We start from the raw sequence: 17285 nt of genomic DNA on the forward strand, positions 1-17285 counted from the left end.
TGTTTTAGAACAATTTTCTTTCTGTTCTTATATTCCTAAATGAGCTGGAAAAGAGAAAACCAATCAGCCGTACCAAATAAAGAAATCAAAATTCTTATAATTACAATTATCAAGGATTAAAGTAACCACTCTTTGCATGAAGCAACAAAATTATTCCAACTTGCGGCCAGCTCTACATAATTGGGCCATAGATAAGCCCTGAATCTCAGGAATGACATAGAGCAGTGACCCATATTCAACAAATATATAGGTCTGGGAAATGAAGCTGAGCAGCATCAATGTAGAAAGATTGTAATATAAACTATGAACAATTTAGTTCATTCTTTTTTCACTTTTTACCAATATATATAAGACCACCTATAAATCCTCTAAAAGAATAAAGGAATGTGAGAATGTGTGAAGTGTTATTTACCAAGATTGGACACATTTAAGACTGTTAAAAGTTTTATCAGTGTTCAACAAAGGCAGAACACAATAAAAACAGCCAGAAGGAATAGCAACAACCCTTATTAACTATGTTCTCTTCTTGGCAAGTTCCATAATTCATTTGTATCTTTATAAGCCCCCTCCATCACCCAGGATTTTTAAATGTTTTGTTCTTAATTGACAAATAATAATTATATACATATTTATGAGGTACAATGTAGTTTTGATACATGTATACATTGTGGAATGATTAAATCAAGCTCATTAACATATCCATCACCTCACTTTTTGTGGTGTGAATATGTAAAACCTACTCTTACCAATTTTGAAACATACGTTACATTAACTGTAGTCATCACACTGTAGAATAGATCTGAAAACGTTCTTCCACCTGTTTACTTTTGTTTTTAACTTAAGTGTATTTAAGTGTCCAATTATAAACAAGTCTAAAAAATACCTATGTTTAACAACATATAAAGTGGTAGAAACAGAAACCAGATTTTTGTTAAAAAAAACAAAAACCACTCTCCTATTTTATTTCAACAAATTACCTAATCTTTTACAATGTCAGTACCACAATATTTAACACTTGTAGTTATTTACTTTGAAATGGAGGATCAAAATGAACAGAAAACATTTTTACTGACAAATATAGTGTTTTGGGCACTCAAATTTATCTAAGCAAAATATTTCAGGATTACTCTACCTTGATCACCTTTTAAAGACAAAGTTGACATATCTGGAGGTGAAACATTCTGCTTTGGTACAAGCATGCCCGGCCTCCTCAGTGGTGTGAAAACAGGTTTCTAAAGAGGAAGAGAATGATTGGCCACATAAACTCTTGCTGGGCACTTTAGACCATATATTAAAATTTAGCTAAATAACTGCAAAACGGCCTATAGATTACCAAGATCAATGAATCCAGTGAATAAATATATCTGTCAATAATACCAACACCCAAAGGCAGAATAACAAATTATAAATATTCTGAATCAGAAGGGGGGAGTGGTAAATAACCAATGTCACTACTACTGAAAGTCATTTTGCCCACTACTGATTATCCAAGGTAATCATCCTGAGCCACCTACTACATGCCAGGCCAGTGGCCAAAAGCACACTATGCCCCAAAGTACTCTAATGTTGCTTGTTTTTCACTTAAAGTCAAAACCAGGTTATGTTGTCTCCAAGTCTCACATGAGGTACACATACACCATAGCTTAAGTTTGGAGGAGAGATATCTTGTAAGAATAAGGCTTGCAAGTATAAGTACAAACTCAACTGAGCTTCTACTCATAAATCCACAAAATAAAACTATCTCTTGAATTTCAATCCAATGTTGACAGTTTAAGAATGGAATTTTACCATGTAAGAATGGAAAAAACAAAGGGTGGGGTAGCACCAACAATTACCTTGCACTTTCCTCATACAAATCAACAAGAAAACAAATTTTATTTAGTACTTTAACATTCTACTACACAAAAATTTACCCAAATAAACTTCATTTAACTTTTTTTTTTTTTTTTTTTGATACAGAGTTTTGCTCTTTCGCACAGGCTGGAGTGCAGTGGCGCAATCTCGATTCACTACAACCTCTGCCTCCCGGGTTCAAGCGATTCTCCCACCTCAGCCTCCTGAGTAGCTGGGACTACAGGCGTCTGCCACCACGCCTAGCTTTTTTTATTTTTTACTTTTACTAGAGTTGGGGTTTCCCCATGTTGGCCAAGCTGGTCTCAAACTCCTGACCTCAAGCGATCCGCCCACCTCCGCCTCCCAAAGTGCTGGGATTACAGACGTGAGCCACCGTGTCCAGCCTATTCAACTCTTGTAAGACATACACACATACACGAACTAATCCAAGTCTTGTTATTTCAATATTTTAAACACAGCAGCTGGCTTTGTTTCAGGTGTCATTTTTAAAAGAATGGTATATTTTGCTAAAGAAAAAAAGACAGAATGGTCTAAACTACTTTTAAGCCCCCACTGCCCACCCCCCACCCCCGCCAAGGCTCATTAATCACAGAAAAGTTGAAAGGGACACCTTGATGTCATCTAGTACAACCCCTAGATATTACACTCCCATTACCGATCAAAGTGTATTGTCTGCAGGTTTACTAACAGGAATTCCCCAGGCCTTTCACCACCAAATTACACCAATGTGTGCATGCCCTAGTTGTGGAGGCTGTTGGTTTTTTTTAACAGGCATTCTGACACCAGGGGAAAAGAAGAACGTCGTCTTCGCACTAACCGAACCCCCAAAGCAGTCTACCCTTGACATTCACTCATTCACTCATCCAGCCTTTACTGAATATGCCTATGTGCCAGGCAGATGGCGGCTCTTCTCTTGTTAACTTTACCTGCTTCTCTGAGGGCCCAGAGTCCTTTCCCTGAGCGGCCCTCCACTCTCGAGCCATTTCTGCGTATTTCTCCTTTTCTTCCTCCCTCAGAAGCTTTTGGAGATTGAAGGGGGAAAGAAGAGAAACAGCCGTGAGGATCCCGTGTTCTAGGGCCCGCAGGCAGATGCCGGGGCATTACTGGGAGGTTGTTCTGGTGTCGGTTTGCCCAGGGTCACAAACAGGGGCCTTCCTCTTCCTCTGGCAGGGCCAAGCCGCCTGACCTCCTCGAGGCCTTCTGCCCTCCCGCCTCACCCTCCGGCTTGCCCAACTGCCCTGCCCAGCCCTCTCACTCCTCTCCAACCTTACCGCCCAGTCTGCGGAACAGTAGGGGATGGCATCAGCAACGCGAGCCACAGGCAGGCCTCGTCGGCGTAGTTCGGGAATCTTCTCCTGCACGAAGAAATAGTAAGCATTCCGGCTTGCCTTGCGGTTCGGCATGGCAGCGCGGTCACCCTTCTTGGCCTCAGACAGCACAAAGCACCGGCGCCCTCGGCGGGCTCCCGCCCTAGGTAACCGAGGTAGACGCCTGCGCACGCAGCCCGCAACTCTCGGCCAATCAGGAAGCGGCGCGCAGTCGCATTGCCCCGCTGGGGGAACAAACAGCCTGAGACTGGAAGATTCCGGCTCGTGCCGCCTTGCGGGTGAGGTCCGGGGGAGAGGGCGATCGCAGGTGCCAAGTGCTCTGATTGGCTGGGTGCGTGGCAGGCGGAGGCATTGTCACGTGGGAGGCCTGGAGCAATTTCTGCACATTATTGCGTAATGTGCGACAAAGTAGGTAGAGAAAAAGAGGAGCTGCGGATGTTTCCGTGTTTTACAGGTACAAAGGGCCAGCCAGCTTTGTGCCAAGCACTGTGAAAAGTGTTGAGGAACATGTATGAGGAACATGACAAATAAGGTCTTCCTTGCCCTCAAGTTTACAATCGAATGAGGGGAGAGGATGACAAAAACCAGTGAACCAACAAAACCGAATTTTTTAAAAGTACATTTAAATATAAGTTTTAGAAGGAAACACAGAGGAAGAGGTTGAGATTTAAAATATCCTTAAAGTTTTATAGATTTCCTCATAAAACTGTTTCTTTGTCAATTTTATTCCTAATTAACAATATGAGTTTTTATGAAAAATTTCTTTTAAAAAATTATATTTTCTAATTGGTTACTGCTGATGTCTAGAGAAGGTATTAATTTTAGTGTCGGTCCTGTGTATTTAGTCACACTACTGATCTCTTATATTAGTTTACATCGTGCTAGTTGGTTCTCTCAGTTTTCTAATTATGTTTCCCAGAGAAAATTCCTTTCTCGGGTCAGCTTTCTAAGTGTGTGTATATATGGGGTATGTTTATGTTTTAAAATCAAGAATGGCAGTTGAAAATTTGCTAAATTTCTGGATCTTTTCAGGTAATCACACGGTTTTATCTTTTAATTTTTTTTTTTTTTTTTTTTTAGACAGGGTCTCAGTCTGTCACCCAGGCTGGAGTGCAGTGGCACGATCCTGGCTCACTGCAGCCTAGACCTCCTGGGCTCAAGTAGGACCTCCCATCTCAGCCTCCCGAGTAGTTGGGGCTACAGGTGCACACCGCCAGGCCCTGGTGATTTTTCTGTTTTTTGTAGAGACGAGGTGTCCCTATGTGGCCCAGGCTGGTCTCACACTTCTGGGCTCAAGCGATCTGCCTGCCTAGGCCTCCCAGAGTGCTGGGATTACACGCATAAACCACTGAACCCGGCCTAATTTGTTAACATAAAGAATATTGCTAGATTTTTCTAACGCTGATGCATCCTACCATTCCTAGTATAAACTATTGTTGATCATGAGGCTTTGCTTTTTTAAAAAACATAATATAGAATTTTGGCTTTCTTGATTATAGTAATATGGAACTGTATAGATTTTGTCGTATTTTCTTTACCAAATATTGGTATCAGGGTTGTGTTCAGATAGAATAATAAATGGGAATTATCTATTCCTTGACAGGTCGGTAGAGCTTATTAGTAAAACTCTCTGATCTTTTATATCTTTGGAGGGTGAGTCCACCTTTAACTACCATTTCATTATCTTTTGTATGGTTATACAGCTGGAACTTTCATACATTATTGAAGCAGCTGGAACTTTCATACATTATTGGTGGGACAACTGCTTGACAGTTTCTTATACTTATCATAGGACCCAGCAAATCCATTCTTCTAGGAAAATGAAAATATATATCCACAAAGCCTTGTAGATGAATTTTGAGAGTAGCACTATTCATAAGAGCTCCAAGATGGACAACCCAAATGTTCATCAACAGGTGAACTGATAAACTGTGGCACATTCATATAGCAGACTACTACTCAAGAATGAAAAGGAATGAACTATTGATATTCGACATGGATGAATTTTGAAATTTTGTTGAGTGAAAGAAGGCATACATAAAAGTATACATAGGATGTGATTCAATGTATACAAAACTTGAGAAAAGGTAAAACTGTAGTTATAAAAATCAGATCAGCAGTTACCTGGAGCCAGGAGGTGTGAGGAGGGGAGATTGAGAACTGACACAGGGAACCTTCTGGGTTGTCAGAAATGTTCTCTACCTTAATTGTGGTGTTGGTGGCTATTAGTAGTATGTATTTGTCAAAATTCATCAAACTATGGACTTAAAATAGGAGTGTTTCATTTTAAAGTCAATAAAGTTGACTTTAAAAAACATTGGCATAAAAACAAATGTTAACAGTTGATTGTAATTTTAAACACACACACACACACACACACACACACACGTTCCTTTCCTTTGCATTCCTAATTATTTATGCCTTCCAGATTTTTTTCCTTAATACTTGCCAAATTTTATTTTATTGATCTTTTAAAAAACACTTTTGGTTTTATTGCTCCACTTTACAGTTTTTCTTTCCCTTTTCACACATTTCTGCCTTAAGTTTATTAATTCCTTCTTTCTACTTCAGGCTGTTTTATGTTTCTTTTTTTAGTTTCTTGAATAAAAAGCTTTGTTCAATTTATTTTCTTGCCTGTTTATTATGTTTCTAATTTTTTCCTTCTCTGCATGAGCTGGATTGATAAGTATTTTTTGCTGTACTTTCTCTTCCACTGGTTTTAAAGTTATACATTCTATTTTTCTTCATTCTGCTGTTACCCATAAATTTCAGCACACTTGTTTTAAAACTTACATTTTTATCACAACTTTTACAGCTAATAGGTATTCACATCCCCTCTTCCCAAATAGACAAGCAGCTTAGAAAATTATTACTTCTTCCCACTCAGACTCTCCCTCTCCACACACCACCATCCCACTTCTGTCTCCCACGTTGGTATCATCTGGGATTTTAATTTCACGTTGCTTTTTTTTATAACAACATTTAGATATGACCGAAGTATAATAAACACAATATATATAAAGTGTATGATTTATTGAGTTTAAACTTACATGTACATCTGTGAAACCATCACTGCCATCAAGATAATGAACATATCCATCCCCTAAAGTTTCCTCACTACTCCTTTACGCTGCTTGAAGTTGCCCACGATTTACTGATGCTCTGTTCATTTTTTTCCTTCAGTCTTTTTTCTCTGTTTCATTTTGCATAGTGTCCATTGGTGTCCTTGTGTTTACTAATACTTTATTCTGTAATGTCTAATCTGCATTAATTCCATCCAGTGTATTTTTCATATCAGATTGTTTATTTTCATCTCTAGAAGTTGATTGGGTCTTTTTAAAAAATCTAAAACTCTTTAAGCATATCTCTACTTAACATAGTCTATCCTTCCTCTACATTGTTTAACATGGAATACAGTTGCAACATGTAATATAATTATAATAACCATTAATTCTTGTCTACTCATTGTATTATCTGTTTCATTTCTGGGTCTGTTTCTACTGATTGATTTTTCTTCTTATGGATTATGTTGTCCTGTTTCTTTTGTATGCTTGGTAATACTTGATTGGATGCTGGTCATTGTAAATTTTACCCTGTTTTATGCTGCATATTTCTATATTCTTATAAACATTTTTGGGCTTTGTTTTGGGACACAGCTCTGTTACTTGGAAACAGTTTGAGGCTGGTTTTCACTCTTTTTAGGCTTACTTTTCTGCTTTGTTATTTGAGATCAGAGCAATCTTTAACGCTAATTTTCTCCTCTACTGATATAACATCTGAGTACTGTACTTGATATTCCATAAAATTTGGAGCCAAATTCCACTTTGGCTGATGGGAATACAAACTATTTCTAGTCCTATGTGAATTCCAAGGATGGTTACTTGTAATCCTTTCAGGTTGTTCTTTCTTTGGCTCTGTGTAGTTTCTTCCCACACATGCACTGATCAGTATTCAGCTCAGGCTTCAAGGGAGATCCTTACCACATCTCCAGAGCCTTTTTTTTTTGGTCATTGTGTGTTCCTTTGTTTCTGGTACTCTGCCCTGCAAACTCTATCCACTGTGGCACACCTGGACACCCACCTCCATCTCCTCAACTCAAGGAGACTCCACTGGGCTCTGCCTAGGTAACCCATTGTGATACTGCATTCTGGTACTCTCTCCAGGCAGCTACCTGTGGCAATCACAGAGCTCACCTTGTTTGCTGTGGTTCTTTCAGGGGTTACTCATCTCTACTCCCCAGTGTCTAGTGTCTGGGAACATTGTTTCATATATTTTGACCAGTTTTTTTATTAGGTTGGTGCAAAAGTAATTGCAGTTTGATTTCAAGCTACTGGATACATTCATTTCCTGTTACTCCACCTTGGGCAAGATGGCTTTTTCATATTTTAGCATTTTTAAAACCATATTTAGATTTAACTACCAAATTTTTAGATGGGTGATCAGGGCAAACCTCTATGAAGAGCAGGTGGCTTTTATAATGAGAAAGGATGGAAGGAATAGAGCTAGTCATGTGAAGAATTGAAAGAAGAGAGTTCTAGACAGAGGGAACAGTATGTGTAAAAGCCTCAGGTGATAAAGAACTGGGTGTCTCTTCAGAACAGATGGAAGGCTAGTTAGTGTTGCTGTACTGTATCTAGTCAGGTGAAGAATGGTGCCTGCTGAGGTTGGAGTGATCAACAGAGATTTGGGCTTGACCATGACCATTGTAAGGGGTTCGAGTATTGCTCTAAGTACAATTGGTGTTCATTTAGGGGGGTTATTTTATATTTATTTATTTATTTTTAATTGACAGATACAAATAGTATATATTTATTGTGTACAACATATTTTGAAATATGTATATGTTGTGGAATGGCTAAATCGAATGACAACATATGCAATACTTCACATACTTATCTTTTTTTGTGGTGAGAACACTTGAGATCTACTCTAAGGGTTTTAAAAATCATGTCATGTTTTCTATTTGGAGAAAGGGTTCAAAGCATTAAGAATGGGCATGGTGAGAGCAGTTAGGAGCCTCCTTCAGGAGTCCATGTGGGTGATGATGGCAACCTCGAACAGAAAGGTAAGGCTGGGCTCAAATTGTATTTTGGGAAAAATAGAACTAGCTAATGGATTGGTTGTAGGAGTAAGAAAAAAGGAGGAGTCCTAGGATTTTGGCTTGAGTAACCCACTGGCACTTAGTGCTTTTACTAAGATAGGGAAGACTTTGGGGCAGAGGGAGACAGCGCTAATGCCAAGGAAGTTCCAAGGTCCAAAGCTCCCAATAATTTCTGTTATCTGCTCCTCTCCTCATAGGTCCATTTTTTTGAGACAGGATCCCATTCTGTCAACCAGGTTCGAGTGCAGTGGCGCAATCACAGCTAACTGCAGCCTCAGTCCCATGGGCTCAAGTGATCCTCCCACCTCAGCCTCCCGAGTAGCTGGGACTACAGGTGTGCGCCACCACACCCAGCTAATTTTTGTATTTTTTGTAGAGGCAGGGTTTCGCCATGTTGCCCAGACTGGTCTCAAACTTCTGGGCTCAAGTGATCTGCCTGTCTCAGCCTCCCAAAGTGCTGGGATTACAGGTGTGAGCCACTGCTCCTCTCCTTCTCTGATAAAATTGATTTTTTTTCTATTTTACTTAAGTCCTACATAAACAGAACAGCTTTCCCCACTTTCCAACCAGATTGATTTTTTTCTATTCAGAAATTCTAAAGGGTGGCAGGTTTGGGTTGAAATATGTGGAGGGGGTGGATCAAGAGTTCTATTATGGACATGTTCATTTTGAGATGCCTACTATATATTCAAGTGGAGATGTCAAGTAGGCAATTGACCATGTAAGTCTGGAGTTCTGGGCTTGAGAAAGAATTCAGAAGTAAGCCACATAAAGATAGTAGTTAAATTCATGAACTAGATGAGATCATCTAAGGAGAGAGTGAAGAGAGAGAAAAAAAGGATCCAGGATGGAGTCCTGAGGAACACTAGCATTTAGAAGCCAGAGAAGGAAGACCCAGTAAAGATGACTGAGAAGAACATGTGAAAAAGCAGGAAGAAAGGCAGGAAAACCAGGAGAGGGGAGTGATTCCAGTAGCAAGTGGTTCATTTATTCAATAGATATTTATTAAGAGCCCACTGAATACCAGCCTCTATTTTAAGCACAAGAATAGGTTGAATAGAAAAAAGCTTATAGTGGAAAAAAAAAACAGGTAATAAATAAACTATTACGTATACTACAAGATGTCAGAACATCTTTTTGGACATTAAGTCCAATGAAGAAAAATAATGTAAGATATGAGAATAGCAACAGATAGAGGGTACAATTTTAGGGTGGTTAGTAAAGGCCCTATATGAAGAAGTGAAATTTGAGCAACGACTAGAAGGAAGAGAGCAAGCAAACCATGTAGATATCTGGAGAAGAGCATTCCAGGCAGAAAGAATAGCAAGTGCAAAAGCTCTGAGGTGGGAGCTTATCAGGTATGTTTGAGGAACAGCAAAATAAGTCACATGGCTGAAGTAAAGTGAGTGAGGGGGAAAGTAGAAAGAATATTAGAGAGGGAGCTAGGGCCAGATCATATAGGATTTACAGGGCCACCATAAGGACTTTAGATTTTTGTCTAAATTGGGGGAAACCATTGGAGATTTGGATGACTATTACTTTTTTTTTTTAATTAAGTATGAGGTGTGATTTTCAACCAAGTACATGTTATGCAAACCACTGAAGAGCACCACAAGTGTTCTTGGAAAATGTGGCTGAGTTTTTTCCTGATGGTAGTTTAAGTGAAGGCCAACATTATTCAGTGTGCATCATCCCTCCTGTGCTAATAATAATAATAGTAGTAATAATAGGTGACATTCATCGCAAGCTACATCCGGCTTTCTGCTAAACACTCCACAAGGGTTATCTTATCTCCCCTTCACAACAACCCTATGAAATAGATTCCATGATTATCCCCATATTGCAGAAAAGGAAATTGAGGCTTAGAGTGGTGAAGTGACTTCCGCATGCCACACAGCCTTTGAGTTACTTTGACATATATGAGATCCCAACTTAACACTCATTCCAATCTGTTTATCTTAGATGTTCAAGGTTGTTTATTACCTGATGCTTTGCCAAAGTTAAGAGATAAATTTCTGAGTGCCATCTAGACATTGTTTGAATATGCTCTCAGATTCTTTAGTAACTCAACCTGATGTCTGGTTGATTCCTCCTGCTTGCAATATACATGTGAATTCTACCTCTTGTGACTCCTTGCAATGTCTTTCTCAATTGATGTTAACATTCTCTTCGTGCGGCCCCTTGTTAGGTGCTTGTTACTTCTTGAGCTCTTGTAATGAGCTCTCCCATGGAAGAGACCTCAATCTGTTGTCACTGTCTCCATCAATTCATCCTACACCCTGTGGCCAGAATAACTTGGCTGAGACACAGGTCTGATCTTGTTCTACTTAGAAATTCTCATGGATGGTACATTGCCAGTGGAATTACATCCAGATCTGCTAGCCTGGTTTCCCTTGATTCAACCTCAGCCTACCTTTCCAGCCTTATTGCTGACTCTGCCTTTTGTAAACCTATGCTCTGGGCAGCAGTTCCTATTCTCACCACTGCCTATTGCTTGTGCATCTGTACTACCTCCTGCTCCCTTTCTGCCCCTAGAAATTCTGTCCAAATGATGTTAAAGCTTAGCTCAGGGGTCACCTTTTCATGAAGATATCTCTGACCAGGACTACTGATAACTAATTGACCCTCCCCCACTTAATTTTCCTACCATATTTGGTACATGTCCTAATACAGGCCCTGTCACACCATCATAAAGACCACATATTTGCCTCCCTCCCTCCGTCTCTACACACATGGAGACAACTCAAATGTAAGCTCTTTGACATAAGGGGCTGTGATTCATTCATCTTTGAATTCATATTCGTTTTTAATTTCTAGATAGCATAGTGTCTAGAATATAGTAAGTATTCAACAAATGTGTGGAATAAATGAATGAATTCAGGGAAAAGAAAAGGAGAGATGAGGAAAAGGGAAGATGAATACAGTGGGGGCAGTTTGTAATTAATTGGACAAGTACACATTGATCATCTCTATGTAAAAGGCACCTACTCAGAACTGGGGAAGGAGTACAGAATTAACACTTCTGTGAGAGATCCTCACCCTGCTACTTCAACACAAAGGTCAAGGTTGCTGTTTTCTAACCCTGGTCTTTAAAGCCCACATGCCACTTCTCTTGCTTGAGCAGTTTTTCATGATGCTCGATGTTCTGGCCTTCTCATTCTAGCTCTCTTCCCTCCCCATTTGCTGGGGGTGAGGTCATCGGGTGACGTATTTGTTTTGGCTCATTTCCCTCTCTCAGGTTCCGTCTTTGACCTGTGCCAGGAAGAAGGCCTTTAGGAGAATGTGTAGGGCTGGGCTCTGAGAAACAATCTTCTGGCTAAATCACCAAGACCCAGAGCCCAAGGCAGTTTCATCTTGTAAACTGTAGGCAGCCAGTTACCCTTTCTTCCTATAGCCTTTGGGCTATAGGAAGCTGCTTGACCACTAGTGTAAGAATTGCTCTGCTGCTCATCTAGGGGGCTGTCAATGCTGTTCTGGTCTCCAAAGGATGCTAACAATGAAATAGAAACAGAAACAAAAGCAAAAACTGGAGACAGGGCTCCTAAAAGAGCAGTAACCTTCATCTCTGACTCTGTAACTTATAAAGAAATTATAGGTTGCACTGTCAGTAAAAGCTCCCAGGGCTCAACTGCTCATAATTAACTTGATTAACTGCTCACGAATGAGACATAATGAGAGCAGGTGTACATGTGGGGGCTTTGTATCTGGCTGAAGATACAGGCCTGATGAAACACCTGTCACTCCTTCTCCTTGCTTCTCTCCTTTCTGCAGGGATGTCCTAGAGACTGGAGGACAAATTTACAATGAGTAAATTTTGGCATGGGCACAGCTTTTGTCCAGCACCTTTTCCTATATTATAGAAATATTAGAGGGTATAGGAAGTTATAGGCTGGGCACAGTGGCTCAAACTTGTAATCCCAGCACTTTGGGAGGCTGAGGTTGGAGGATTGCTTGAGCCCAGGAGTTTATCAGACTGGGCAACATAGCAAGATGCAGTTTCTAAAAAAAAAAAAAAAAAAAAAAAATTAAAAATTAGCTGGGTATGGTGGCATGCACTTGCAGTCCCAGCTACTTGGGAAGCTGAGGCAGGAGGATAGCATTGAGCCTAGGAGTTCAAGGTTGCAGTGAGCTATGATGGCACCATTGCAGTCCAGTCTGGGTGACAGAGTCAGACCTTGTCTCTAAAAGAAAGAAAGACAATTATAAAGAAAAAATATAAATGAATGATGATTTTCCCAGAGATAACCATTGTTACTCATTTGTTTCCTTTGTCCCTTTTAAATGTATTTTTTCATATTTGCTACCAAGCTCTAAATATACTTTTATGTTTTTTTTTCTGCACATTATCCTTGGATGGACCTTTTTAGGGAATGCTTTGGTAGAGAGCTAATTCAGGCAAGGGCTGCCCCCACTGTTGAGCAGGATCTAGCTTTAGGATGGGGCACACAAACCATCACCTAATTCAGCACCCAGCACCACTGCAGTTGGATTTGAAGCCTGAGACTGCAGGTTCTTGGATTAAATCTGCTGGAAGTACATCGAATTTTCAACACATTCTCCCAGGCTTTTACCTTTTTAAATTTCTAGATAGTATGGTGTCTAGTGTCCACTGTTCTTGCCAGTTCAGATTTTTTTGTTTTGTTTTGGCATAATGCATTTGTATATTTGCATTTCCTTTCTTTAAAGCATTTTCTTAATTAAACAATTTATTCAACATGAAAAGACTTCAAGATTGAAAATGTTTTTGGTTTTCAGTATAGGGTGCCTAGAGTCTCCAGTTTTTTTAGTTCCTTGGTTTTCTTGGTTTCAGTTTTTTTAGTTCCTTGGTTTAGTTTTTTTTAAACTTATAATTCATTGAGGGTGGTTTTGAAGGTATGGAGGATGGGAAAGATAACTAACCCAAAAGGTAGCAAGAGAAAAAAAAAGATGGACCAAACTTACATGAGAAAAATGGTATCTGTTTCAGAGTCATACTTCATATATTATTCTTGGAATACAGGATCAGAGAGGAGAAGTAGAAATATGATTTTGTCTGTGTGCTTTAAACAGACTCACGTTAAGCAGTATTCATGCGCATGCATGCCTGTGTGTCTGCAATGAAATCATGTTTTAAAGAGGATTCAGCTACATTATATTTATAACTATGTGGTTGCTACCAGCTACCAGCATGTCTCCTTGCGGTGGTTCACTTCTCTTTTCTCTGTGTCCTAATTCTGTTCTATAGTGTAGAGCTTTGCTGAAGCAGCCTGTTAGTCCCCCCACCACATACAATCCCAGCTATGGCTTCCTGGGAATCTTGTTCTGGTCCCATACAGGTCCTTGTTGTGACATGTTTGTCTCGTTGCAGTAGAAAGTTTGAAGTACTGCAGATCCAGACCCCTTCCTTGGCTGTGATGAATCAATCTCTCTATTTTGGGTCCTGTCCTATTAGGTCAGAATGAATGAACAACTGGAGCTTCACCAGATACAAGGCTCATTAGAAAACATCAGCTCAACAGCTTCCCAGGAGAACAAAAAGATAGGTATTGCTTCTTAAACATTACTGTGCATCGGAAGCACCTGGGGAAAGTGGTTAAACTGCAGATTTATGGGCTCTACCTGGAGTTTCTGATCTCATTATTTTAGTAGCGCCTCGGAATCTGTGTTTAAGCAAACACAGTAATATGATCCTGATTCTGGAAGTTCAGAAACCACACTGGGACTCTGGGTGCCATATCCCATCACCCACCACCAATATGGCAAAATAACACCATTTTCCCATCTTCTTTCCACCTCCATCCCTTAGGCTACGTGTTTTGAATCATTACATATACTTCAAAATTTATATTAACCCTTCATCACCTTGGTAACAACATGTGCAAGGTGATGGAGGGGCACACATTGTGATTCACTCTAGTTTAGCATCCCCTTCAGGATGGCCTGGGCCCCACTCACTCAGGAAGATTCAGGATACACCATGTGTACCTCTCTGGCTATAAAGTAGACATGCAGGGCACTACATGGAAAACACATTTCTGGGATGATGGACAAGGCAACTGCATTCTATGATTCCTTGTGGCACGAGCTCTTCTTCAAGTCTCCTGATTCAACTACACATAGACACCTCCTCTGAGCAGACATGAGCTCATTTCTGTGGGCGTTCACGTTCCACTTCATATACACATCCAGGCTCCCTTCACTCAGTCCATCTCCCATTTTTCACATGTATAAACTTGCTCATATGTCCAAGTTTTGCATAAAATGCCATTATTTTTTGAGACAGGGTCTCACTCTGTCACCCAGGCTGGAGTCCAGTAGCGTGGTCATAGCTCACTGCAGCCTCAACCTCCCAGGTTCAAGTGGTCCTCCCATCTCAGCCTCCAGAGTAGCTGGGACTACAGGTATGCACAACCACGCCTGGCTAATTTTTATATTTTTTGTAGAGATGGGGTTTCACCATGTTACTCAGGCTGGTCAAACTCCTGAGCTCAAGCGATCCGCCCACCTCAGCTTCCCGAAGTGCTGAGATTACAGGTGTGAGCCACTGCACCTGGCCAAAATGCCACTGTTACGTGTGCTTAGATAATAAATACTATTCAAGCTCTTTTGTGCACTGTGTGACACACACACATAGATGCAGTAAATGGCACAGCATAATACAAATATATCATCTCAATCTTCTGGTGTAGATGTTCTTTTTGTGGTGCAAACAGTAGTATATGCTTTAGAGTCAGATTCAAATCCTAGCTCTGCCACTTACTAGTTGCCTGATCTAAGAGAAGTTAGTTAAATGCTCTGGGCCTAAGTTCCCTCTTTAGGGTTAAATAAGAAGGTTTGTAAAACATGTAGAACTCTGCCTAGAATCTAAAGGAAACCCACAAATGTTAGGTACCTCCTATATTTTTATTTTTCTGTATATGAAAGGAAATAGTCCTCAAATTTCTCTCATGCAGTACATAGCATGAAAAAATCATCCTGGCCAAAATAAGCAAAGAAAGAGTTTATGAAAGGATATTGCGTGGCTCAAAGAATTGCTGGGGAAGTGAAGAGCCAAATGTAGAAGAGAGGCTAGAACCCAGAGAGCCTGCAAGACCATAGCCAAAAATCACACCTTGGAGCATCCTGGTGGCTTGACCTCTGCCACAGCTGATCGTGTACACTGGATGCTGCTGCTGCCTCAGTGACAAAATCAGTTCTCCACTGTCCTTGTTCCTTATATCCACCACTTGCTCCAGAATCAAAAAGCTCTGAGGGAGAGGTCAGCCTGGCTATGCCAGGGGCCCGGGCCTGCACTCCAGCTGGGATGGTCAGGGAGGTGGCTCTAGACTTTCTGGCTTCTGCAGTTGGAATTTCTCAGAATAAGAAGGGAATTGAGATGTCAGGCAGCCATAAAAGACGGCTGTCCAGGGTCTATTCTTACCATTTCTCACATGTTCACATACATATCCTCCCTGTCTGTGTACACATTCACTCTTAGGTGTGGAGTCTGTCTGCTCCAGGAACTCCCCTCCAGCCTGGCACCACTGTTTTCAGATGCTACTTGAGACCTTTCTGCTATGTCTCTTTCCTCTGCCCAGAATGCCCTCGCCTGCCCCCTTTCCACCAGGGATCCCTGAATGGCTCAAATCTTGTGCTTTCTGCAAATGCCAGCCCAGATGTTACCCCTCCTTTATGGTGGTGCCCCCTCCCCACCCACGACTAACTTAGTCCTTCCTCTATGTTCCCAAGGCACTTTCTCTATGTCTCCATTATTGCACTTGCCCCGTTTTACTAGGAATAAGTATCATGTCTTTAATGGTCTGACCTTCCTCCCTTTCCTCGACCCAAGATGAGGCTCCTAAGGGCAGGAAGTCTATCTCATTCCACTTTGTAACCTTAGTTCTTAGCACCTAGTAGAGGCTTCATAAATATATTTCTTAAGCAAATCATACATTTCTCAGTTCTCTCTCAACACATACATTTTGAGACACAAGACAAATCCGTCTGACAAATAGGAATAATCCATGTGAATGCGTGCTGGAATCTATGAAGTGTTGGATGGATTTAAGCCGTTATAATCATTTATCTCATTCTGGTTTTACATATTTTCTGTTAAAGGGCCGGATGCCCTTATTCTACCTCATATTTTAACAGGAAAAAGTAATGACGCGAGATTCCCGCCTACCTTTTTCAATTCTGCGGAGCCTCTTGCCTGGTTCCTTGCACTGTCAAAAAGGAAACCAGACGGAGGGGCGGGGGTACCGCAGAAGCGAACATTCTAGCCTAGAGGACTTGCTAGTTAAGTCCCGTAAGAAGTTACGCCAAGTCCCCGCCGTCCCCCACCCTCGCCGCTGTCGCTCTCTCCCCGTTCAGGTTGGCTGTGGCTGCCCGCAGACACAGGCTCCCCCTGCTCGAGTCCCCAGCCAGCGTTCTCGCCGGGGTTCCCGGGCGCGGGCGTCCCTGGGAGAAGCCGCGATGGTCGCTCCCCGCTCGGCGCGGCCCGCGGGGCGGCCTACCCCGCGCCTCTCGCTGCCTGCCACCCAGCGACCCCCTCTCACCGCGTGGCCTCAATCACTCCACGCTGACCTTTGGGCCGCCGGGGGCCTGCACGTGACCGAGAAACTTTGGCAGTCGCGGCAGCGGGCGGCGGGGCGGAGGCGCGGGAGGCGGTGCGGCGGCTGAGCTCCCCCGCGCGGCGGGCTCTGCGGCGGGGAGACGCTCGCCCCGCGCCGCGCTGGCTGGGCGTGCGGATGCGCCGCCGAGCGCCGAGCGGATCCCGGAAGCCCGCGGCAGCGCGCGCTCCGCCGGCGGCGCGATCCAGCCCCCGGCCCCTCCTGCGCGGCCGGCCCGGCGGGCGCTGCGCCCGGGGACGCCCGGTGCCCGCCGCTCCGCCGCCCCGCCGCCGTCCGCTGTCGCGGGGTGACAGCGATCCTTCTGTTCCAGCCATTTCTCACTTTCCTCACTCCGTAATTCGGATGGGAAGTTGGGGAAGATGGATAGGGTCTTGCTGAGGTGGATTTCTCTCTTCTGGCTAACAGGTAAGA

At 42.1% G+C, this 17285-nt stretch overlaps 2 protein-coding genes and 1 long non-coding RNA gene across 9 annotated transcripts in view; 2 read left to right on the forward strand and 1 right to left on the reverse strand.

Moving 5' to 3' along the window:
* MAEL (maelstrom spermatogenic transposon silencer) overlaps window positions 1-3663 on the reverse strand; it is a 34029-nt gene extending 30366 nt beyond the window's left edge. Inside the window, exons 1-3 of one of the 2 annotated variants that reach the window (XM_002809841.3) lie at window positions 3126-3663; window positions 2781-2873; window positions 1133-1232 (exon numbers count right to left, since the gene is read on the reverse strand). In XM_002809841.3, the coding sequence (XP_002809887.2) occupies window positions 1133-1232; window positions 2781-2873; window positions 3126-3257 (325 nt within the window). In that variant the 5' untranslated portion in view covers window positions 3258-3663. The remainder of the gene's footprint in view (window positions 1-1132; window positions 1233-2780; window positions 2874-3125) is intronic. The other variant, XM_054526175.2, reaches the window with a different exon arrangement.
* LOC129048952 (uncharacterized) lies at window positions 3446-14603 on the forward strand. 2 transcript variants are annotated; one of them, XR_008511663.1, is made up of 3 exons: window positions 3446-3636; window positions 8156-8247; window positions 13715-14445. It is a non-coding gene; the product is annotated as an uncharacterized LOC129048952 (long non-coding RNA). The 2 variants fall into 2 exon arrangements; XR_008511665.1 differs by lacking the exon at window positions 3446-3636 and adding an exon at window positions 7344-7475 and having other exon boundaries at window positions 13715-14603.
* Window positions 14604-17049: 2446 nt separating this feature from the next.
* The window catches only part of ILDR2 (immunoglobulin like domain containing receptor 2), a 61989-nt gene continuing 61753 nt past the window's right edge, over window positions 17050-17285 (forward strand). For 4 of the 5 annotated variants that reach the window (XM_054526101.1, XM_002809840.5, XM_054526158.1 and 1 more), the window contains exon 1: window positions 17082-17279. In XM_054526101.1, coding sequence (XP_054382076.1) covers window positions 17234-17279 — 46 coding nt within the window. In that variant the 5' untranslated portion in view covers window positions 17082-17233. Of the gene's footprint in view, window positions 17280-17285 lie in introns of all 5 variants that reach the window. The other variant, XM_063726691.1, reaches the window with a different exon arrangement.

The sequence above is a fragment of the Pongo abelii genome, chromosome 1 (assembly GCF_028885655.2).
Source record: "Pongo abelii isolate AG06213 chromosome 1, NHGRI_mPonAbe1-v2.0_pri, whole genome shotgun sequence".
Classification (NCBI taxonomy): Eukaryota; Metazoa; Chordata; class Mammalia; order Primates; family Hominidae; genus Pongo; species Pongo abelii.